The sequence below is a fragment of the Numenius arquata genome, chromosome W (genome assembly GCF_964106895.1).
Source record: "Numenius arquata chromosome W, bNumArq3.hap1.1, whole genome shotgun sequence".
NCBI lineage: Eukaryota > Metazoa > Chordata > Aves > Charadriiformes > Scolopacidae > Numenius > Numenius arquata.
The window spans coordinates 21,553,874-21,579,318 of record NC_133615.1 but is presented as its reverse complement, the minus strand read 5'-3'; the positions used below and the strand labels follow the sequence as shown (position 1 = coordinate 21,579,318).

Sequence of the window (25,445 nt, the reverse complement as noted above, 5' to 3'; positions counted from 1 at the left end):
AGTGATGAACAGGTTAAGAGCATATGGGTAAAAATTAGGAGCCAAGCCAACAAAGAAAACCTTGTGGCTGGTGTTTACTACAGGCCACCCGATCAAGGGGAGCCTGTGGACAAAGTGTTCTTGCTTCAACTGCAGGAAGCATGCTTGCAGGCTCTGATCCTGCTGGGCGACTTCAGTCACCCTGACATCTACTGGAAAATTTGGGTAACTTTAAAATCCAGATGATAGATAGTCTGACCAGAGGAGAAATATCAAGCATTACTAGACTTGTTGCTTACCAACACAGGTCAAGATTGGTGGCAGCCTGGGCTGCAGTGATCTATGCCCTGGTGGAATTCACAATCTTGAGGGAAATGGGCCAGGTAAAGAGTAGAGTAAGGACCCTGAATTTTAGGAGAGCAAACTTTCGGTTGTCTAAGGAACTAGTGGATGGGACTTCTTGGGAAACTGCCCTTAGGGACAAAGGAGCAAAAGAGAGCTGGCAGATGTTTAAGGACATTTTTCTTAGAGCACAAGTGCTCTCAATTCCCATATGCAAGAAACCAGGTAAGGAAAGCAGGAGACCAGCATGGCTGAGTAAGGAATTCCTGGTCAAACTAAAGTGTATGAAGGAAATGTACAGGCAGTGGAACCAGGGACGTGTATCCTGAGAAGAATATAGGGATGCTGCCTGGATGTGTAGAAATGGGTCCAGGAAAGTTAAGGCACAGCTGGAGCTGAATTTGGCAAGGGGTGCGAAGAATAATAAGGGCTTCTACAGGTATGTTGGACAGAAAAGAAAGATAAAAAGATGTACGCAGTCCCAATAAATAAGGGGGGAAAAAAACCCCTGAACATACAGAAGTCTATGAGACCTGATGAGATGTATCCCGAAGCCCTGAGGGAATTGGCTGCTGTAGTTGCCAAGCCACTCTCCATGATATTTGAAAAGTCATGTTAGTCAGATGAAGTCTCCAGTGACTGGAAAAAGGGAAACACTGCACCCATTTTGAAAAAGGGTCAAAATGAGGACTCCGGGAACTACCAGCCTGTCAGCCTCACCTCTGTGCCTGGGAAGATCACAGAACAGATTCTTCTGGAAGATGTGTCAAGGTATATGGAAGGCAGGGAGGTGATTAGAGACAGCCAGGATGGCTTCAGCAAGGGCAGATAATGCCTGACTAATCTAGTGGACTTCTACGATGGAGGGACTGCATCAGTGGACAAGGGAAGAGCTATGGATGTCATCTGCCTGGACTTCTGTAAGGCCTTTGATATGGTCCCTCACAACAGTCTTGCCTGTAAACTGGAGAGAGATGGGTTTAATGAAAGTACTGTTGGATAGTCTGAAAAGTCTGGATGGCTGTGTCTACAGAATTTCAGTCAATGACTCAATGTTCAAGTGGAAACTAGTAGCGAGTGGTGTCTCTTAAGGGTCTGTACTGGGACTAATACTATTAAATATCTTTATCAATGACATAGACAATGAGATTGAGTATACCCTTATCAAGTTAGCAGATGATACCAAGCTGAGTGGAGCAGTTGAATCACTTAGAGGGAAGGGGTGCCATCCAGAGGGACCTTGACAAGTTTGAGGAGTGGGCCCGGGGGAACCTCATGAAGTTCAACAAAGCCAAGTGCAAGGTCCTGCATCCAGTGTGTGTCTAGCTCTGGGGTCACCAGTACAAGACAGACATGGACCTGTTAGAATGGGTCCAGAGGAGGGCCAGAAAAATGATCAGAGGGATGGAACACCTCCCCTATGAGGACAGGCTGAGAGAGTTGGGATGGTTCAGCTTGGAGAAGAAAAGGCTTCAGGGAGACCTTATTGTAGCCTTTCAATATATAAATAGGGCTTATAAAAAAAGATGGAGAGAGACTTTTTATCAGGGCCTGTAGCGACAGGACAAGGAGCAACTGAAAGAGGGTAGGTTTAGATTGGATGCAAGGAAGAAATTTTTATACGATGAGGATGTTGAGACACTGGGGCAGTTTGCCCAGGGAGGTTATGGATGCCCCATCATTTGAAGCATTCAAGGTCAGGTTGGATGGGCCTTTGAGCAACCTGATCTAGTGAAAGATGTCCCTGCTCATGGCAGGGGGGTTGGACTTAGATGATCTTTAAAGGTCCCTTCCAACCCAAACTATTTTTTGATTTCTGAGTTATATTTTGGTCAGGTTTACGAGAATTTCCAAGGGGAAGATGTCTCACTTTTAACTTAATCATACAAGTATTTTTTTAGGATTTAAATATAAATCTGCAAGTATTTCTTCAGCTTTGTGATTTTCAAGAATAAGTTCTCTTTGTAGAGATAAAAATAAAAAATTACCAAGAAGTTGATTTTTAAAAGAGCTATAATTTGTCCTAATGTAAAATCTTAAGACATCAAGACTCATAGTGAAGGATAAGTGTCAGAGAAACTTCAGAACTTCCTGCACTTAAGTTCCTGCTATTATCTGTGTTTGCTTCAGATCCTGGAGGAGTGTGAATGAGCTTCTTATTGTTAGGCTATGGTTTCTTGAGAGGCAGTGGACCAACTTAAGAGTGCATTGCTTTTGAAAGAGAAAGCTGCAGCTCCACACCCCACTCCCCCTTTCTATAAGCATAGTTACTTTGCCTCTATTGTGCTGGCTGCTCTTCAGGCCCTCTGTGAGGTGATTTAACTCGGACAGCAATAAGATATCTTCCAAAGTGTTCTTTTTCAGACTGAACAAACCCAATTCTCCCACTCTTTCCTCATGTATTGTGTTCCAGCCTCCTGATCATCTTGGTGGCCCTCCACTCCGTTATGTCCATGTGTCTCTTGTCCTGGGGAGCCTAAAACTGGACACAGCACTCTAGATGTGGCTTTGCCAGTGCCAAATAGAGGGGAAGAATCACTTCCCAGGACCTGCTGGCTGCATTCCTACTACTAAAAATAACCCACCAAAAGAGGATGAAAAACTTTGTCATCTTAGTGAGTTAAGTTAGGTCATGGGTCTGTAAAGCACTAGAGTTGGTGTGAGAAGGGAAGTATGTTTGTCCTGGAGTGCAAGACTTCCTCTTCCTGTTATAGTGGATTTTAGTTCAGCTGAGTTAAATGTGAAGTGGCTGCCTTGATTTTTTTCAGCCTCACAAGGCCTTCCCATTTAGGAGTATGTGTAACAAAATGGTGTTCCTTTGAGTCTCTTCCCCCCCCCCCCCCCCCCACCCGGGGGGTGGAAGCAATGTGGTTTTTTGCATTCAGAGAATGTAGTGCAGCCAGGCTGGGTGTCTGTCATGCCAAGGCTGTGTCTCAAATTTGCATCTGCTACTAGGCTTCTATTAAGCTGTACTTAAAGTGATCTTATAATCAGTGAGGATAAATACATTTGTCTTACCTGGCAGTGTTATAAGTCTTCCTTTTTATTTGGGGTAATAATTAGTACATACTACCAGAAGTTAGAACTTGTGCTTGTAACAGACCTGTAAATATTATTTATTTATTTTTCACCTTGTGGTGGTTATCAGTAATTAGTGAAATAAAATATTATTGGTAGTTAATCTTGATATGATTAGCTGTGCTGATTAAAAGTGACTTGAGCATTTACTGTTGGTATTTCAAGTGTTCCTGATGTTCCTGTTCTTTACTACTGCATTGTGCTTTATTCCCCTAAGAAAAATCCTAGTTTCGAAGGATTATGCCTTGAAAGTAAGATGGAAAGAATTTTTTTATGACCTGTAATGACAACTTGCAGCTTTAATGGGGGTTGGATGGATAGGGGAAAAAAATAATCTACTACTGCCCTCCTTGCATTAAACACAACAAAGTAGTACTCACAGCTTTGTGTAGAATATTGCTCAGTGATTTTGACTACAGATTATAACTTAATATTAACATTTATTTTGGGAAATGCTTAGCATGGACAGAATTTGTCAGTCTTGAACTTTGGAGGAAAGGAATGCAGGCTAGACTTTTATTTAAATTTTTTTATCATTAGAATTTATCTTTTTCCAGCAGAGGTCAAAAGTCTCACAAAAAAGCTCTGCTTTATATTTTTCATATATTTTTCAAATATTTTTCATATAATACAACATTTGAAAAACCTTTCTGAACTGAATATTTTCTAAAAATGTCCAAAATGATGCTGTAATATTTGTTTCTTCTGCTGTCCAGTTTCCCTCTGGGATATGCATTGAAGGTGCATGGGGGGATATAAAGCCACCAATTGAAGTCACAATTGAAGTGGTTTCTTAGTCAATAACTATTCTGAATTGAAGATAAATTTTTAGAGAATTGTTGCACAGGATACTGCTTATATGGTATTTCCCAAAGGTTGACTCTTATTGGTTTAAAAAGCTTTAAGCTTTGACTCTCTTATATGCACAGTTCTTTACTTTAGACAATTCTTAATCTTCCTTACCCTATGGGTTTTGAGACATGGGATGCTTTTAATGGATAGCCCATGAAGCTTTTCAAATCAATCCAATTTGTTCATTAATTTAATTGATGAAAGCTTTTAAAAAGCAAAGGAATTGATATACTGGTATTCAGGACATATTTATGCTGTTGTGTGATATGTATTTAAGCAGATTTCACTGTAGAAACTTCTCTCTCTTCTGGCAGAGCTTTTATCTCAGTTATCAGGCGTGAGACGTTCTGCAGGGCAGCTCAATTCTTCTGGCCCTTCTGCTTCTCAGTTACAGCAGCTGCAGATGCAACTGCAGTTGGAGCGCCAGCATGCACAGGCAGCAAGACAACAACTGGAGACTGCACGCAATGCAACTAGACGCACTAACACAAGCAGCATCCCCACCACTCTTACACAGTCTATAGCAACAACCAATGCATCTAACACAGAAAACAATCAGCAAACTCTACAGAATTCCCAGTTCCTTCTCACGAGGTAACTTGTTCTGTGGTTTTAACTCTTCTGCCATTTCTGTTGGTCCTGTTATGGTTCAGTGAAACTACTATATGAAGTATTTTGGATGAAAAAGGCAAATAAGGAATGTGTTATAAATAAGCAGAATACATATCTATTTCAGAAAGTACAGTTAGATTCTAGAGTTCTGTAGAATAGAATGGTTCATTTGGAAGGGACCTACAACGATCATCTAGTCCATTCTGCTATAGAAGAGTTGCCCACTCTCATTCCAGCTCTTTTAGGAGGTTTAGAATATTGATTTTTCTGGATTCAAGGGGGAGGGTGTTTTTCAATTACATGTTGAGAAAGAGCACGGGCATTTAAACAGTTTCTGTGTCTAGAAACCTGGGTTGGGACAAGTTATTGCTGCCCTGCTGATTTTTATTAAAACTTGTGATAGTATCTCAACCAAAACTTTTTGAAAATACCTATCTGCAAATGTCAATCACTGATCTTGTGAGCTAGGATAGAACTGGAGCAAGGAATTTCCTTGCTTCTACTAGGTGATGGTGCATGCACTGATAAGTGAAGCGAATGATGTACTGTGCTTTGGGAATCTCTGGGCATTATGTGTGTAGTAATGTATTTTGTGTCATGCTTGCCTTTAGAAGTTGTCCTGGGGCCAAAATGAGCACTTAAGGGATGACTAGATAATTTTAACACCCCTTAAAACAAAACCCCTCTGAAGGGAAAGAAACTTCAGAAATCGCATTTTTTTTCCTTCGGCCTTAGAATCTACTTCTATGAAGTCTTTTGAAGCATCTAAGAACGAGTTTGTGTCCTGGTTTGAGCAACACAGGATTAATTTATCTTTCAGTAATTTTACTTTTCAGTAAGGTCTCTTCTAATGCTTGGGAAAACTGCGTTTTTAGAAGACTCTAGTGTCTGAAAATACTGTTGTGAAAATATTTACTTTATAGCCAGCTATGGTATGTGGGTTTCAAGTTCTCAGTGTTTTTGAGCTAGCCAGGTGCAGGGATGAGTAGGAGCGAGACCCAGGCACTTGTCCCAAGCTGGCCAACAGAATTATTTCATACCATGAATGTCATATTCAATATAAATTAGAAAGTCTGCTGGGGAGTTTTTCTCTTCTGTAATGGCTGCGATCCTGAGAACTTCTTGCCCGGGTGCCGGACCCCTGAGGCCTTCCCTTCCTCCCGAAGCCATAGCGCTCGCAGTGTCCGACGTTCGCTGTCCACTGCTGGGAGTGCACAGCTTCCTACTGATATAATTGGCTGAGTATAATCATCTGATATTTTATATTGGTATCAGGATCAATATTGGTTCTTGAGTATTATTAATGTTAACTATTTAGTCTTATTCTATTAAATCTGTTTATATTTCAACCCTAGGGTTTCCTTGTTTTTTCCTGATTCTCCTTCCCAGGTGCAGAGGGGTCATCGGGTGATAGAATAGTTGTCTAAATGACACTAAATTGTTGTGGGTTCTTCAAACCATAACAGTTTGTTGAATGTCTGTATTCTTGCATCACGAGTGCCAGGTGTTGTCAGATCTGTACATGTCAAAAGAAGTGCAGGAGTACCTAGGTTGTTTCTCAAACCTTAAGATGTTATTCAGCATGCGTCAGTCCAGCTGAATTAGTGAAAGCCCATTTTGTTGATGATACTGCTAAGCCTGTCTTCTCTCTTTCTGTGATGCTATGCAGGTTGAATGATCCTAAGATGTCAGAAGCAGAGCGTCAGTCAAAGGAAAGCGAACGGGCAGACCGCAGCTTGTTTGTTCAAGAGCTTCTACTGTCCACTTTGATGCGGGAAGAAAGTTCCTCCTCAGATGAGGATGAACAGGGAGAGATTGCTGATTTTGGTGCTATGGGCTGTGTAGATATTATGCCTCTAGATGTTGCTTTAGAAAACCTAAATTTAAAAGAGAATAATAAAGGAAACGAGCCTCCTCTTTGATGGCATCCCACTTTGCAGACAATGTCCTCTGTGCTATATTTGCCAATGAAAGTGGACAACAACTATCTTGGGTTTGTTTTGGTGATTGTAATTTCAGGTCTGTCACTCTTGTTACATTGTGTACATTCAAAGGAAGAGAGAAAAGATATATACGATAATCATTTCCACTTAACCAATTTTTACTTTTAGCAGTTAAATATAGGTTGCAGTGCGGAGAAAAAAAGCTCTGCGTCCTGTAGCTTGACGTGCAAAAAGCTCTCCTAATACTCCACATTCAAACTGTAGAGGAAAAAATGAAAAATCTCTAATGAAGCTGCTGTGTGTATTTATGAATATTAATGAATAAAAATTGCTTGGATGGTTTACCTTAACTACTGCATGATATTTTTTGCAGCGTGCATGAGTTTTAGTGACCTTGTCATTTAAAAAATGTAAGTACAAGGAGTAAAATTATAAAACCCCAAAGCTTTCCCATTATTCAAAGGTAATGTGACAAAAAAAAAAATAATAATAATAATGCTCACTAAAGTTTGTGGCTGTGAAGTAGCCTTTGAGTAACACATGATCTTTTTATGTGCTCTCCCCACGTATTAATGCAGACTCCACGGTGAGCTGTATTTTTGCTTCCAGAGTGTGACGTTTTGCTATATTGTGACTACTATGTTGCCCTGCTAGACATCAAATCCATGCGGAATTGAACTTTGTATTCATCTGTAGGAGACAAAAAAACAAGGGCCACTATTGGAAACTACCACAAAGGGCTTCTGTGTGCCCGAAAAACCAAATTTTGTTCATCTTTCTTTAAAGTTTTCCTTTTTGTGTTAAATATGAATCATTTACACCTAAATAAAGTATATATTCACAGTCGGGGTGGGGGTGTGGTTAACCTGGATTATGTTGTTTTAGTTCTAAGCCTTCACAGTCCTTATCATTTTGAGTTATTTATGTATTTGCTTCATAGCTTGCAGAGACTCCTTAGTATCAGGAGAGCTTGAGGATTTGACTTCCCAGATATCTCCAAATGTTACAATTGAATTCTTAATGCTAACTTCCTATCAACCTTTATTTATTGGGGTTTTAGGTTATATTTCTGATATAAACAAATAAAGCCTTTTTAATTGAGTGTCGTGGTTTAGCTCTAGCCACCAACAAAGAACCATGCGGCCACTTGCTCAACCCCCCCCCACAGCTGTGGGGGAGAATCGGAAGAAAAAGGCAAAACTCATGGGTTGAAATAAAGGCAGTTTAACAGAACAGCGAAGAAAAGAGGAAAACAGCAACAATAATGCTGACAGAGGAGTGTACAAGACACAATTACTGTATCACCACTCACCCACTGGACCAGGGAAGCCCCAGCCTGCTCCAAGCGGTGACTTCCTGCCCCTGGCCAGCTCCCCAGCTATAGACTGGGCGTGGCATTACATGGTATTGGAATACCTGTGTCTGTACCAGCTCCTTGGGGAAATTAACCCTATCTCTGCCAGAACCAGGACATTATCCACCCCTTATTCTATACCATCTAGGTCATGCCCAGATCTTACACTTTCCAATTAATTACCACCACTTTTTCCTGTCTTTGTTTTATAAATATATATGTACATATATACACATAGAGATATTATTCCTTTAGTCTACGGGCCATCCCTCCAAAATGTCCACTGAGTTCGTTTAATCCATGACTTTGGGCTCCATCTGTTAGAACAGTCTCTCAGGGCAGGCGAGGTGGTGTGTGGTGCTGGACTGTTGCATGCTGTATTTTGGAGCTTGCGGCTGGTGTATCCGGTGTGGCTTATGCCTACGGTCTGCAGGTTGAAGATGTCAATCTCGAGGAAGTTGCTGGGTGACAGCTGCTGAGGTCAGTTCTGATCCCATCACTGCTGCACTTTACTCCATTTCATCAAAGTCCATCTGTCGTTAGTTTGGGTGATTCTTACTGTAGTATAACTGATGGCAATTGTAGTAATGACAACATACAGTGGCAGGGTTATTTAGCAATTAACATCATACAACTTGATTCATTGGCTATTCTCACCCAAAATCAGATCCCCATGAAGTACATGTTGGACATCCTCATCACCCAGCAAATGCATCCAGGTCCTTGAGTGCAAGCAATCCCGCAGATGGGTTTGCCTTTGCCTGAGGTGGGACTAACCCATGCTGTCTTCCCTAACATATTCTTCATGTGCGCTACAGGGACTTTATCCCCTTTTACAGCACGTGGAGGTTTTGATTGGGCAGGGCCAGCTCGATTGGTAGATCCCCTGGTGTTAACTAGTCAGGTAGCCTTTGCTAAATGTGTATCCCAATGCTTTAAGGTCCCATCACCCATTGCTCTCAGTGTAGTTTTTGACAGTCCGTTGTATTGTTCTATTTTCCCGGAGGCTGGTGCGTGATGGGGGATGCGATATACCCGCTCAATGCCATGCTCTTTGGCCCAGGTGTCTATGAGGCTGTTTCAGAAATGAGTTCTGTTGTCCCACTCAATTCCCTCAGGGGTGCCGTGTCGCCACAGGACTTACTTAAGGCCCAGGATAGTGTTCCGGGCAGTGGCATGGGACACGGGGTATGTTTCCAGCCATCGGGTGGTTGCTTCCACCATTGTGAGCACATGGCGCTTGCCTTGGCGCGTTTGTGAGAGTGTGATATAATCAATCTGCCAGGCCTCCCCATATTGATATTTCAGCCATCATCCTCCATACCAAAGAGGCTTTAACCGCTTGGCTTGCTCGATTGCAGTGCACATTCATGGATAACCTGTGCAATAGTGTCCATGGTCAAATCCACCCCTCGGTCACGGGCCCATCTATATGTTGCACGGGCCCATCGAGCTATGGATAATTCACCCTTATGTTGCCAGTCCAGATCCACCTGAGCCACCTCAATCTTAGCAGCCCGATCCACCTGCTGGTTCTACTGATGTTCCTCAGTGGCCCGACTCTTGGGTACATGGGCATCTACGTGACATACTTTCACAACCAGATTCTCTAGCCGGACAGCAATATCTTGCCACAGTTCAGCAGCCCAGATGGGTTTGCCTCTGCACTTCCAGTTGCTCTGCTAACCACCCCCACAAGGCATTTGCCACCATCCATGAATCGATATAGAGATAAAGTACTGGCTGTTTATCTCGCTTGGCAATGTCTAAAGCCAGCTGGTTGGCTTTCACCTTGTCCTTCAGCAGCTTCTGCAACTCGTCGTGTAGGACTCCACACAGCAGCCTTCCACTTTCGATGCTTTGCCACAATCCGGCAGGACCCATCAGTGAACAGGGCATGTTTCTTCTCATTTTCTGGTAGTTTATTATACGGTGGGGGCTCTTCCGCACACGTCACCTCATCCTCTGGCAATATTTGGAAATCTTTGCCTTCTGGCCAGTCCATGATCACTTCCAGAATTCCTGGGTGACTGGGGTTGCCCATTTGAATTCGCTGTGTGATCAGTGCAATCCACTTATTCCACGTAGCATCAGTTGCACAATGTGTGGCAGGGACCCTTTCTTTGAACATCCAGACCAGCACTGGCAGTCGAGGTGCTAAGAGGAGCTGTGCTTCTGTACCAACCGCTTCCGAAGCAGCTCGAACCCCTTCATACGCTGCCAATATCTCTTTTTCACTTAGAGTATAGCGGGCTTTGGGTCCTCTGTATCCCCGACTCCAAAACCCTAGGGGTCGACTTTGAGTCTCCCCTGGTGCTTTCTGCCAGAGGCTCCAGGTAGGTCCATTCTCCCCAGCTGTGGTGTAGAGCACATTTTTAACATCTTGTCCCGCCCAGACTGGCCCCAGGGCTACTGCATGAACTATTTCCTGCATAATTTGTTTGAAGGCTTGTCGTTGCCCAGGGCCCCATTTAAAATCATTCTTTTTCTGGGTTACTTGATACAGAGGGCTCACAATCAGACTGTAATCTGGGATATGCATCCTCCAAAAACCCACAACGCCTAAGAAAGCTTGTGTTTCCTTTTTCCTAGTTGGTGGAGACATAGCTGCTATTTTGTTGATCACATCCATTGGGATCTGACGGCGTCCATCTTGCCATTTTATTCCTAAAAACTGGATCTCCTGTGCAGGTCCCTTGACCTTACTTCGTTTGATGGCAAAACCGGCTCTCAGAAGGATTTGAACTATTCTGTTCCCTTTCTCAAAAACCTCTTCTGCTGCGTTGCCCCATACAATGATGTTGTCAATGTATTGCAGATGTTCCGGAGCTTCACCCTGTTCCAGTGCAGTCTGGATCAGTCCATGGCAAATAGTAGGGCTGTGTTTCCACCCCTGGGGCAGTCGGTTCCAGGTGTACTGGATGCCCCTCCAAGTGAAAGCCAACTGTGGCCTGCACTCTGCTGCCAAAGGGATTGAGAAGAATGCATTAGCGATATCAGCTGTGGCATACCACTTGGCTGCCTTTGACTCTAGTTCGTATTGAAGTTCTAGCACATCCAGCACGGCAGCGCTCAGCGGTAGCGTGACTTCATTCAGGCCACGATAGTCCATTGTTAGCCTCCGCTCTCCATTAGATTTTCGTGCTGGCCATATGGGACTATTAAAGGGTGAGTGGGTCTTGCTGATCGCTCCTTGAGTCTCTAGTTGACGAATCAGGTTCTGGATGGGAATCAGTCAGTCTCGGTTAGTGCGATATTGCTGCCAATGCACTGTTGTGGTAGCGATCGGCACCTGTTGTTCTTCGACCCTCAACAGCCTCAGAACAGAAGGGTCTTCCGAGAGACCAGGCAAGGGAGACAACTGTTTAGCTTCCTCCATGTCCCGGTTTGAAGTAAAACCGAACCAATTTTCTGTTCTGTAACTTTACATCCTAGCTAGGCCTCCTCTAACTCTCTGAAATTAACGGCATATTGTGGAGAAAACTGCTCGTTCTCAGAATGATAAGCCCAATGTTTGTGCTCCATGCCAAGGGATGGTGTGCAGGGAGGCCCTTGCTTATACTTATTGCTATAACAACCAAGGTCAGCCAATTTCGTTATTTGCCCCCTTAGAGGGTCGGAAACGGAAAAAACGTAGAGGGGTCACATCGGTGGGGAGGAGCGGACAGGACAGGTGACCCAAACCTGACCAACTGGGGTATTCCATCCCATCTGCCCCATGCTCAGTATAAAGGCTGAGGGATCAAAGGGTCAGCCCCTTTCCTGCGATGGCCGACGTCCAGAGAGGACTCTGTCTGTTCATCTGCCTTTGATCCCGATCCGTGTGTTCCTGACTCCAGAGCTGGAATCCAGTTCCCATTCGTCACTGAGTCCAGTCTGGGACTTCCCCAGTGCCTGCCGGTGATGTGACTGTCATCCTGGGAGCTTGATACGGTTTTGTATATATTGTATCTATTTCATTATTTTCTTCTTTATTTTTATTTTAATATTAATTTTTCATTAAAGTAGTTTAGTTCATTCTAAACTTCTGAATCTCCTTATCTCTTTCTCCTCCTCTCTCCTCTTTTAGGGGGGGGAAGGGGGGGGGAAGGGCCATCTGCCGGTCCGGTTTTGGTAAATTCAGCCAAAACCACGACAGATTTATTGGCGCCCAACGTGGGGCACGACGACTGTGGTTTGATAAGATTGCCTGAATAGTTTGAATTCCAGTTTGCTCAGGGAGAACCGACAGCTTTCACCATGTTGTACTTACAGAATATTGTGTATGGTATTTTTAGAGAGCTTTGTATGAAGTTCATTGACACAGTGGTGTTAAACTGGCCGAATATATTGAAAGGTTTATTTGTTTTTTGTGTTTGGATGCGGTGGGTCAAGCGTGCTGTATTCGTGTGGATGTGCCTCCAGATGTATAATGTGGTCAGTTGGATTGCTATGCTACCTGCATATCTTGGGCATCATGTGATGGATTCTGTTGCTAATCACACTTTCGATTTTCGCTGGGGAAAGTTTACCTTGCCTCTTAGTGATTATCCCAAAGTGATACCAACGGAATTAGGGGGTGAAAAACCTACGGGCTGGACAGAGAATGATTGTTATGATTGTCTCTGTCATGTGGGCCTGATTTTGATACTTATAACACTGAATGTGCTGCAGGCGTTAGATCTTATTAGACTTGAGGAGTATCAGAATGAGCATTGTGTGACAGGCAACCTCGCTACTCAAACAACAGAGACACAAACAGTTGCTCCCCCAGCCCCAGCGACAATCGTAGCAGGAACACAAACAGTTGCCCCTCCAGCCCCGGTGACAGCCACAGCAGGGACACAAACAGTTGCCCCTCCAGCCCCAGCGAGAGTCACAGCAGGGACGCAAACAGTTACTTCCCCAGCCCCGGTGACAGTCACAGCAGGAACACAAACAGTTGCCCCCCCAGCCCCAGCGACAGTCACAGCAGGGACGCAGACAGTTGCTGCCCCAGCGAAAGTCTCAGTGCAGACACAAACAGAACCAGCCCCGGCCCCGGCCCAAGCCAAACCAGCGGCACCGGCCAAGGCCACGCCGACACCGGCCCCAGCGGCAGCGGTCGCCCCCCCACCGGCTCCGGCCCCGGCGAAAGCCACGCCCCTGGCCCCGCCGACACCGGCCCCAGCGGCAGCGGTCGCCCCCCCACCGGCTCCGGCACCGGCTTCGGCACAAGCCGCGCCCCAGCCCGGCCCGGCCCCGGTCACTCCGCAGCCGGCGGTAAAAGTGGCTCCGCCGCCCGCACCCCCCGCATCTCCGTCGCCAGCCCCTCCTACGCCCGCAGCTGCACCGGCTGCTCCGGCCCCGACAGCCAGCGCTGTCACTGCTCCAGCTCCCAAACCGAGCACTGCCGCTCCCCCAGCGCCAGCAGAACCGGCACAAGTTGCTCCGGTGACCAGGAAGCAGAAAAAGAGGTTGGCTCGGTCCCCTGCCCCTTACGACAAGGACATGCCCAAGCTAGAGAGCTCGGGCGAGGGTTCCTCTGATGAAGATGCAGGACAGGGTCCGTCTGGTGCAGATAAAGGAAAGCACCCTCTTACAACACAGTCAACAGCCCCTTCTCAGGTAGATAGGGGAGAGGGTCCTTCTCAACCAGCCTCAATACAGGATGATGCCTCAGATGTAGATGTAATTATTAACTCTTTGTCCTTAAAGGATTTGCGAAATCTAAGGAAGGATTTTACTCGTCATGATGGGGAGCCACTTCTCTCTTGGTTGCTCCGATGCTGGGACAGTGGAGCTAATTCCATAGACTTAGATGGTAGAGAAGCCAGCCAGCTGGGAAATCTGGCCAAAGAGGGAGGTATTGATAAAGCGATTGGGAATAAGGCAGAGATTCTCAGTCTCTGGAGGCGACTGTTATCAGCTGTAAAGAGCAGATATCCCTTTAAGGATGATATCCAATGCCGTCCAAGGCAATGGACCAGCATGGAGAAAGGTATTACATACCTGAGAGAACTGGCTATTCGAGAAGTGATTTATGGTGATTGGCAAGTGACTATAAATCCTGATGAAATGCCATGTCAACGACCTTTGTTGAAAAAGTTTGTGCAGAGTGCACCATCAGTGTATTCCCACACTTTGTCAACAATGGTCTGGGGAACATCTGATACTGATACCCCAACTGTAAATGAGGTCGCTGATAGGGTGCGACAGTATGAAGATAGTCTCTCTCGTCCCATCGGTGTTGCAGCAATAGAAAACCTGACTAAGAAAGTGGCTGAACAAACTGAGAAAGTGGCTGAACAAACTGAGAAGATGGCTGAACAGAATAAGACACAGAATGAGACAATAGAGAAAATGACCAAGGCAATAGTTGAGCAAAACGAGACAATTTTTCACAAACTGCTTGAAAAACTTGCTGAGATTGGGAGAGAATCTTACTCTTCTCCAGCTCAGGCTCAAGTTGCAGCTCAGGCTCAAGCTCCTGCTCAGATCCAAGTTGCAGCTCAGACTGAGGTGCCTGCTCAGACCCAAGCTGCAGTTAAGACCAGAGTTGCAGCCATTAAGAAAAAACGCCCTCCTATGAGACCAACCAAAGGGAAACAGGACTCGCTTCGAGGTTTCCTGTGGCTTTGCCTCTGCAATAATGGAGAGGACATGAGGAGATGGGATAAAAAACCTACTTCAGCCCTGCAGGCACGAGTGCTTGAGTTGCAAGGTAAAGCAAACAGAAGAAAGGATGGTTACATGAATATGGCTGCTCCAGTTCAGAATATGCACTGCCCCTGTCCAGACAGGAACTCACCTTGCAATTGGAGATGCTGTCCTCAGCATTAGGGTTGCCCTGCCTCCAGCCAGGAGGAGGAGAGGGATAACCGAGTTTATTGGACTGTGTGGATTCGATGGCCTGGCACATTAGAGCCACGAAAGTATAGAGCCCTGGTGGACACTGGTGCACAGTGTACCCTAATGCCATCGAACCATAAAGGGACAGAATCAGTCACTATTGCAGGAGTGACAGGAGGATCTCAAGAACTGACTGTACTGGAGGCCGAAGTGAGCTTGAATAAGAATAAATGGGAAAAGCATCCTATTGTGACTGGTCCAGATGCTCCGTGCATCCTTGGCATAGACTACCTCAAGAGAGGGTATTTCAAAGACCCGAAAGGGTATCGGTGGGCTTTTGGTATAGCAGCTGTAGAGACTGAGGGTGTTACACAGCTGTCTACCTTACCTGGCCTTTCAGATGACCCTTCTGTGGTAGGATTGCTGAAGGTTGAAGAACAGCAGGTACCACTTGCTACTTCCACAGTGCATCGACGACAGTATCGCACTAACCGAGATTCTTTGATTCCCATTCAGAACCTGATTCGTCGGCTGGAGACTCAAGGAGTGATCAGCAAGACTCGCTCACCCTTTAACAGCCCGATATGGCCAGTGCGCAAGTCTGATGGTGACTGGCGTCTAACAGTAGACTATCGTGGCCTGAATGAAGTCACACCACCACTGAGTGCTGCTGTGCCAGACATGCTAGAACTGCAATATGAACTAGAGTCGAAGGCAGCCAAGTGGTATGCTACAATTGACATTGCTAATGCCTTTTTCTCTATTCCTTTAGCAGCAGAGTGCAGGCCACAGTTTGCTTTCACCTGGAGGGGTGTCCAGTATACCTGGAATCGACTGCCCCAGGGGTGGAAACACAGCCCTACTATTTGCCATGGACTGATCCAGACTGCACTGGAGAAGGGTGGAGCTCCAGAACACCTGCAATACATTGATGACATCATTGTATGGGGTAATACAGCAAAAGAAGTTTTCAAGAAAGGTAAGAAAGTAATTGAGATTCTTCTGAAAGCAGGTTTTGCTGTGAAAAGAGGTAAGGTCAAGGGACCTGCACGAAACATCCAATTCTTGGGAATTAAATGGCAAGATGGTCGTCGCCAGATCCCAATGGAGGTGATTAACAAAATAACAGCTATGTCCTCACCTACTAACAAAAAGGAAACACAAGCCTTCTTAGGCGTTGTGGGATTCTGGAGAATGCATATTCCAGGTTATAGTCAGATTGTGAAACCTCTCTATGAAGTGACTCGAAAGAAAAATGAGTTTGTGTGGGGTCCTGAGCAACGACAAGCCTTTGAACAAATTAAACAGGAGATTGTGCGTGCAGTAGCACTTGGACCAGTCCGAAGAGGACAGGACATTAAAAATGTGCTGTATACTGCAGCTGGAGATAATGGCCCTACCTGGAGCCTATGGCAGAAAGGACCAGGGGAGACTCGAGGTCGACCCCTGGGATTTTGGAGTCGAGGCTACAAAGGCTCTGAGGCCAACTATACTCCGACTGAGAAAGAAATCTTGGCAGCGTATGAAGGAGTTAGAGCTGCTTCAGAAGTAATTGGTACTGAAGTACAGCTCCTCCTGGCGCCTCGATTGCCAGTGTTAGGTTGGATGTTCAAAGGTAAAGTTCCTTCTACTCATCATGCCACTGATGCTACCTGGAGTAAGTGGATTGCCTTAATCACACAGCGAGCTCGAATAGGAAATCCAAATCGTCCAGGAATTGTAGAAGTGATCACAAACTGGCCTGAAGGCGGAGATTTCACAATGCCACCAGAGGAGGTGGTAACACGTGCTGAGGAAGCCCCGCCATATAATGAACTCTCAAATAATGAGAAACAGTATGTTTTGTTCACTGATGGATCTTGTCGTATTGTAGGAAAGCATCGAAGATGGAAAGCTGCTGTATGGAGTCCTACACGACGAGTTGCAGAAGCTACTGAAGGAGAAGGTGAATCAAGTCAATTTGCAGAGGTAAAAGCTATCCAGCTGGCCCTAGACATTGCTGAGCGAGAAAAGTGGCCAATACTCTATCTTTATACTGACTCATGGATGGTGGCAAATGCTCTGTGGGGATGGTTAAAACAATGGAAGCAGAGCAACTGGCAGCGCAAGGGTAAACCCATTTGGGCTGCTGAATTATGGCAAGATATTGCTGACCGGCTAGAGAAACTAGTCGTGAAAGTACGCCATGTAGATGCCCACATACCTATGAGTCGAGCCACTGAGGAACATCGAAACAATCAGCAAGTGGACCGAGCAGCTAAGATTTTCCAGACAGATTTAGACTGGGAACATAAAGGTGAATTGTTCTTAGCTCGATGGGCCCATGACACTTCAGGTCATCAAGGAAGAGATGCAACGTACAAATGGGCTCGTGACCGAGGGGTGGATTTAACCATGGACGCTATTGCGCAGGTTATCCACGACTGTGAAACATGCGCCGAAATCAAGCAAGCTAAAAGGTTAAAACCTTTGTGGCATGGAGGTCGGTGGTTGAAATACAAGTATGGGGAGGCTTGGCAAATCGACTATATCACACTCCCTCAAACCCGCCAGGGTAAGCGTTACGTGCTTACAATGGTAGAAGGAAGCACCGGATGGTTGGAAACCTATGCTGTGCCCCATGCCACAGCCCGGAATACCATCCTGGGCCTTGAAAAGCAAGTCTTGTGGCGACATGGTACTCCAGAAAGAATTGAATCTGACAATGGAACTCATTTCAAAAACAATCTTATAAGTAGCTGGGCAAAAGAACATGGTATTGAGTGGATATATCATATTCCCTATCATGCACCAGCTTCTGGAAAAATTGAACGATACAATGGATTGTTAAAAACTACTCTAAAAGCGATGGGTGGTGGATCCTTTAAAAATTGGGACAAGCACTTAGCGCAAGCTACTTGGTTAGTTAATACCAGGGGATCCATCAATCGAGGTGGTCCTGCTCAATCAGACCTTTTACATATTGTAGAAGGGGATAAAGTCCCTGTGGTGCATGAAAGGAATATACTAGGGAAAACTGTATGGGTTTTTCCTGCCTCGGGCAAAGGCAAACCCATTCGTGGGACTGTTTTTGCTCAAGGACCTGGATGTACTTGGTGGGTGATGCTGAAGAATGGAGAAGTTCAATGTGTACCTCAAGGGAATTTGACCCTGGGTGAGAATACTTAATTCCGAGTATGATGTTAGTTGTTTACAATACTAACAGTGTTCTATAAGTGTTTTTCAGGATGAAACCTAGCCGGATTGATCAAGTGGCGTCTAGTAAAACTTCTCTGAGATGGACATGTTACCCATGGGCACGAACCACAATGAATTTCACACTATCTTTCCTACCCTGAGAACCTGATCTGCTGTGAAATGGACTTAAGCTTTTGTATATAGAGATAAATTATAACTGAGTGATTTACATATATCTATCTATATATGTATGTATGTATAGATTTTATAGATGATAGTAGTTGTAATCTAAGCATGATGCAAATGGTATGGAATAAGGGGTGGAATGTCCCGGTTTGAAGTAAAACCGAACCAATTTTCTGTTCTGTAACTTTACATCCTAGCTAGGCCTCCTCTAACTCTCTGAAATTAACGGCATATTGTGGAGAAAACTGCTCGTTCTCAGAATGATAAGCCCAATGTTTGTGCTCCATGCCAAGGGATGGTGTGCAGGGAGGCCCTTGCTTATACTTATTGCTATAACAACCAAGGTCAGCCAATTTCGTTATTTGCCCCCTTAGAGGGTCGGAAACGGAAAAAATGTAGAGGGGTCACATCGGTGGGGAGGAGCGGACAGGACAGGTGACCCAAACCTGACCAACTGGGGTATTCCATCCCATCTGCCCCATGCTCAGTATAAAGGCTGAGGGATCAAAGGGTCAGCCCCTTTCCTGCGATGGCCGACGTCCAGAGAGGACTCTGTCTGTTCATCTGCCTTTGATCCCGATCCGTGTGTTCCTGACTCCAGAGCTGGAATCCAGTTCCCATTCGTCACTGAGTCCAGTCTGGGACTTCCCCAGTGCCTGCCGGTGATGTGACTGTCATCCTGGGAGCTTGATACGGTTTTGTATATATTGTATCTATTTCATTATTTTCTTCTTTATTTTTATTTTAATATTAATTTTTCATTAAAGTAGTTTAGTTCATTCTAAACTTCTGAATCTCCTTATCTCTTTCTCCTCCTCTCTCCTCTTTTAGGGGGGGGAAGGGGGGGGGAAGGGCCATCTGCCGGTCCGGTTTTGGTAAATTCAGCCAAAACCACGACACTCCACCTCCAAGGCAGCTATGCCAAAAGCCCACTGGTACCCTTTTGGGTCCTTGAAATACTCTCTCCTGAGGTAATCTATGTCAAGGATGCATGGAGCCTCTGGGCCAGTCACAATGGGATGCTTTTGCCACTCATTCCCAGTTAGGCTCACTTCAGCTTCCAATACAGTCAGCTGTTGGGATCCCCCTGTCACTCCAGAAATACAAATGGGTTCTGCCCCTCTATAGCTTGATGGTATTAGGGTACACTGTGCACCCGTGTCCACTAGAGCCTTATACTCCTGTGGGTCTGATGTGCCAGGCCATTGAATCCACGCCATCCAATAAACCCGGTTGTCCCTTTCCCCCACCTGGCTGGAGGCAGGGTCCCTCTAATCCTGGTCATAGTATCCGTTACTCGCTTCTTGCAGAAATGACTTGGAAGTCCCTTCAAGAGGATCAGAAGTAAGATCAGGCCTTCTACTCTGTCTGGGGAACTACCCGCTGGAAACTGGGGTGGCACTCTTCCTGGAGGGATCCCCTTTTGTGGTTGTTCTTCCTTGCAACTCCTGTATCCGTGCCCGTAGGATCGAAGTAGGTTGTCCATCCCATCCCACTTCCTCATGTCCTCTCCGTGGTCACGCAGGCAGAACCACAGGGTGCCTCGTGGTGCGTGCCCTCTGTATTCTCTCTCTTGAGCAGGGAAACACCTGTTCCTGATAGCTGAGATACTGGCCCGTACAGGTGGGTAGTAGGACATATTCTCTTCAAGTTGCTGGACCTTCCAGGACAGTTTCTCCACAGCTGAGATTGAGGGGGGAATACAGACTTTCTTCGTATCGCCGTAGTTGGCCAGCCACCTCATCCACCGTTGGTCCCTCTTTGCCTTTCCATTCCATCACTGCCAATGAGTTGGCATACAACAATGGTGCGCTCTGTACAAACTTCTGCCACATGGGCCTTGTGCATTGGACTTCATCAGGATCTGTGGGTAACTGTGCATTGTCCAGGTCATAATAAATCATCTCCTGCACAGCTAATTCCCTCAGGTACTGGATTCCTCTTTCCATGGTGGTCCACTTGCTCGGATGACATACATCATCTTCACTGAAGGGGTACCTTTCCCTCATGCCTGACAGGAGTCGCCTCCAGAGGCTGAGGGCTTGTGTCTTTTTCCCCAATCGCCTTGTCAATGCCCCCTTCCCTAGACCGAGATCCCAGCTGCCTGGCTTCCCTACCCTCTAATTCCAAGCTACTGGCCCTGTTATCCCGGCATCGGAGCAGCCAGGTGACAATGTGCTCACCCGGAAGTCAGCAGAAATCTTTTTGCACATCTTGCAGCTCACTCGGGGATAGGAATCGGGTGATTATATCTGGTTCTGCCTCTTCCTCCTGTTCTCGTGGTTCATCGTCATCCCTTACTAAGCGAACTGATTTCTTGGTGTATTTCTTCTTCTGTATAGGGGCAACTGATAATGAGGATCTAAGAGCGATAAATCAGCTGGTGTTAGAGCTCCACCCAGTGGTGGCAAACACTGTTAACAACAATCAAGGAGTCCAATGTTTATTTTTCCATTTTGGATCTCAAAGATGCTTTCTTCTGCATCTCAGTGGAACAAGACAGCCAGAAGATATTTGCCTTTGAATGGGAAAGTCAACGACCAGCAGGAAGACTCAGCTTTGCTGGACGGTGCTAACGCAGGGATTTAAAAACAGTCCAACCATCTTCGGGCAGAGCCTGGCAAAGGACTTGGAACAATGGCCAGGTAAGGAAACTGATGTCACTCTCCTTCAGTATGTGAACGATATCCTACTGGCAGCAGACATTGAAGAGCTTTTTTAAGAAAAAGTCTATAGACTTGTTGAACTTTTTGGGAACCCCTGGATATCAGGTCTCAGAAAAGAAAGCCCAAATTCCCTGCTAGGTAGTGATCTACCTCGGTTTTGAAATCTCCCAAGGTCAGATAGCTGGGAAAGGACAGAAAGGAAGCCATCTGTCGAACGGCCCCTCCTCAGCCAAAGAAAGAGTTGAAAGGGGTTTTAGGAATGGCTGGATGGTGCAGGCTTTGGATACCAAATTTTGGCCTACTTGCTAAACCATTATATGAGGCAGTAAAAGGCCCTGGAGACTTATTGGAATGGACTCCTGAATGCCAACAGGGCTTTGACCAACTGACATTAGCCCTGATGAAAGCTCCTGCCCTAGACCTCCCTAATTTGTCTAAGTCACGTGAACTGTTTGTGCATGAGAGAGGACGTGTGGCGTTAGGAGTACTAACCCAATATTTGGGAGATTGGAAAAGACCAGTAGCTTATTTTTCAAAACAATTGGATAAAGTGAGTTCTGGATGGCCTGGGTGCCTGCAACTGTCCTTCTGATACAAGAGGCAAGAAAACTGACTATGGGACAGCAGATCATAGTACATGTAGGACTGAAACCTTGGATTTCAGGAGGGCTAACTTCGACCTCTTCAAGAAACTGCTAGGAGAAATCCCATGGGATAGGGCTCTGGAAGGTAGGGGGGCTCAAGAGAGCTGGTCGATATTCAAACATCGCTTTCTCCAAGTTCAGGATCGGTGCATCCCTAAGAGCAAGAAATCAGGCAAGGGAAGCAGGAGACCTGCGTGGTTGAGCAGGGAGCTTCTGAAAAAACTCAAGTGGAAGAAGGAAGTTTACACTGAGTGGAAGAAGGGACTGACCACTCGGGAAGATTACAAGAATGCCGTTAGAGTATGCAAGGATGAAACAAGGAAAGCCAAGGCCTCCCTGGAATTAAAATTGGCAAGGGATGTCAAAGTCAACAAGAAGGGTTTTTTCAAGTATATTGAAGGAAAAAGGAAAACTGGAGAAAATGTGGGCCCACTGTTGAATGAGACAGGTGCCACGGTGACAGAGGATGCAGAGAAGGCGGAGTTGCTGAATGCCTTCTTTGCTTCAGTCTTTGCTGCTCAGGCCAGCCCTCAGGAGCCGCAGACTTTGGAAGAATCAGAGAAAGTCTGGACAAAGGAAGACTTTCCCTTGGTGGAGGAAGACCGAGTTAAGGAACAGTTAAATAAACTGGATACCCATAAGTCCATGGGTCCTGATGGGATGCACCCGCGAGTGCTGAGGGAGCTGGCAGAAGTCATTGCTGAGCCGCTCTCCATCATCTTCGAAAGGTCCTGGAGAACAGGTGAGGTGCCCGAGGACTGGAGGAAAGCCAATGTCATCCCAGTCTTCAAAAAGAGCAAGAAGGAGGACCCGGGAAACTACAGGCCGGTCAGCCTCACCTCCATCCCTGGAAAGATGATGGAACGGCTCGTTCTGGGCGTCATCTCAAAGCATATGGAGGAAAAGAAAGCTATCAGAAGTAGTCAACACGGATCCACCAAGGGGAAGTCATGTCTGACTAACCTGATAGCCTTCTATGATGGCATGACTGGTTGGATAGATGAGGGGAGGGCGGTGGATGTTGTCTACCTTGACTTCAGCAAGGCTTTTGACACAGTCTCCCACAGCATCCTCATAGATAAGCTTAGGAAGCGTGGATTAGAAGAACGGACAGTGAGGTGGATTGAAAACTGGCTGAAAGACAGAGCTCAGAGGGTCGTGATTAGTGGCCCAGAATCTAGTTGGAGGTCCGTAACAAGTGGTGTTCCCCAGGGGTCAGTACTGGGTCCAGTCCTCTTCAAAATATTCATCAATGACCTGGATGAAGGGATGGAATGTACCCTCAGCAAGTTTGCTGACGATACAAAACTGGGAGGGGTGGTTGACACACCGGAAGGCTGTGCCGCCGTACGGCGAGACCTGGACAGGCTGGAGAGTTGGGCAGAGAGGAACCTGATGAAATTCAACAAGGGCAAGTGTAGGGTGCTGCACCTGGGGAGGAATAACCCCACGCACCAGTACAGGTTGGGGGCTGACCTGCTGGAGAGCAGCTCTGAGGAGAAAGGCCTGGGAGTCCTGGTGGACAACAGGATGACCATGAGCCAACAATGTGCCCTTGTGGCCAAGGCAGCCAATGGCATCCTGGGGTGCATCAGGAAGAGTGCGACCAGCAGGTCAATGGGGGTTATCCTCCCCCTCTACTCTGCCCTGGTGAGGCCCCATCTGGAGTACTGTGTCCAGTTCTGGGCTCCCCAGTTCAAGAAGGACAGGCAACTGCTGGAGAGGGTACAACAGAGGGCTAAAAACACGATTAGGGGCCTGGACCATCTCTCTTACGAGGAGAGGCTGAGGGACTTGGGTCTTTTAAGTCTGGAGAAGAGAAGACTGAGGGGGGATCTGATCAATGCTTATAAATACTTAAAGGGAGGGTGTCAAGAGGATGGGGCCGGTCTTTTTTCAGTGGTGCCCAGTGACAGGACAAGAGGAAATGGGCACAAACTTGAACATAAGAAGTTCCACCTAAACATGAGGAGGAACTTCTTTACTTTGAGGGTGGCAGAGCGCTGGAATAGGCTGCCCAGGGAGGTGGTGGAGTCTCCTTCTCTGGAGACATTCACAACCCTCCTGGACATGTTCCTGTGCAACCTGCTCTAGGTGGACCTGCTTTGGCAGGGGGGTTGGACTAGTTGATCTCCAGAGATCCCTTCCAACCCCATATGATTCTGTGATTCCATGTGCCACATGCTGTAATATCTGTACTCAAACAGAAAGAACACCACTGGCTAATCCCAAGCCGTATGGTCAAATGTCAGTCAGTACTACTGGAACAAGATGATGTGACTCTGAAGGTGAGTACAACATTGAATCCTGCCTCTTTAATGCCGGTAGAGCAAGAAGATTAACTAAATCATGATTGTTTACAAGTTATTGAGCAGGTATATGCAAGCAGACCTCATCTGAAAGATAACCCTCTGGAGGATCCTGATGAGGAGTTATTCACAGACAGAAGCAGTTTTATGATCAGAGGAGAAAGAAGGGCTGGATATGCTGTTGTGACCCTGGAAGATGAACGAGAGGTAAGACCTTTACCCTCTAATACCTCGGCCCAGAAGGCAGAACTGATTGCCTTAACCAGAGCTTTGGAATTGTCTGAAGGAAGGAGGGTAAATATTTACACGGACTCTAAATATGCTTTCGGGGTAGTCCGTGCTCATGGGGCTATATGGAAGGAAAGAGGACTTTTATCATCGAGCGGTAGCCCTATTAAATATGGACCCAAAATTTTGCAATTACTGGAGGCAGTACAGAAGCCGAAGGAAGTGGCGGTGATTCATTGAAAGGCACATCAAAGAGGAAACACAGCTGTAATAAGAGGTAATCTCAGAGCAGACAAAGCAGCAAAAAGAACAGCTACAGAAGCAGTGACTGCCGCTTTAATCCCAGATCGTGATTTACAAACAGAGATTCCGCAATATACTGAGAAGGAAGACAGATTGGCAGAGCTGTTACAATGTGAAAAAGACTCTAATGGCTAGTGAGTCACCACACGTGGACGGAATGTGATTACTCCTGCAATCATGAGAAAGTCGATGACTAAAATGCATGCAGAAACGCACATGGAACCTGAGGCATTAGTAGAATCTGTAAAACAATTTGCAATTGGAGTTAAGATGTTACTGATTGCTAAAAGTATAACTAATAAATGTGGAAACTGTCTTAGGAATAATTCAAAAATACAGGCAAGGCCTCCTCCTGGAGAGGTAAGAAAAGGAGTCGCACCAGGTGAGTACTGGCAAACTGATTTTTCTGAACTACCACGAGATAAACAATGCAGATATCTGTTAGCAACGGTGGATACATTTTCTGGATGGCCTGAGGCTTTCCTGTGTTGAACCAATCAAGCTAGCCAAACATTTGTTAAAAGAAATAATTCCTAGATTTGGAGTACCACTGGGAACGTCTTCTGACGGGCCCACATTTTGTCTCTAACGTAATGCAGGAAATTTGCAGAATACTAAAAATAAGATGGGATTTACATACTCCCTGGAGACCTCAGTCCAGTGGACAGGTAGATAGAATGAATCAGACACTGAAAAGACAACTTTCCAAATTATGTCAAGAGACTCAGTTGAAATGGGTAGAGTTATTACCTTTGGCATTGTTAAGAGTTAGGATCACTCCGCGATCCTGTGGAAAAGTGAGCCCGTTTGAAATCTTGTATGGAAAGCCATACAATGTAAATTTGACTGGAAATTCTGATCAAATGCATGTAACAGGTGATATGGTTTAAACTGACTATCTTTTGTCCTTAACTAAGGTGCTAACTTCTCTTCACAAGTATCTTTTGCTAAGGACTCCCAGT

The 25,445-nt window shown here is 45.8% G+C and overlaps 1 protein-coding gene across 4 annotated transcripts in view; it reads left to right on the top strand.

The window, feature by feature from the left end:
- Positions 1-7,908, top strand: part of LOC141476606 (E3 ubiquitin-protein ligase KCMF1-like) — a 51,982-nt gene extending 44,074 nt beyond the window's left edge. For 2 of the 4 annotated variants that reach the window (XM_074165364.1, XM_074165367.1), the window contains exons 6-7: positions 4,566-4,845; positions 6,533-7,908. In XM_074165364.1, coding sequence (XP_074021465.1) covers positions 4,566-4,845; positions 6,533-6,785 — 533 coding nt within the window. In that variant the 3' untranslated portion in view covers positions 6,786-7,908. The remainder of the gene's footprint in view (positions 1-4,565; positions 4,846-6,532) is intronic. The other 2 variants (XM_074165368.1, XM_074165366.1) reach the window with 1 other exon arrangement.
- Positions 7,909-25,445: the final 17,537 nt, after the last annotated feature.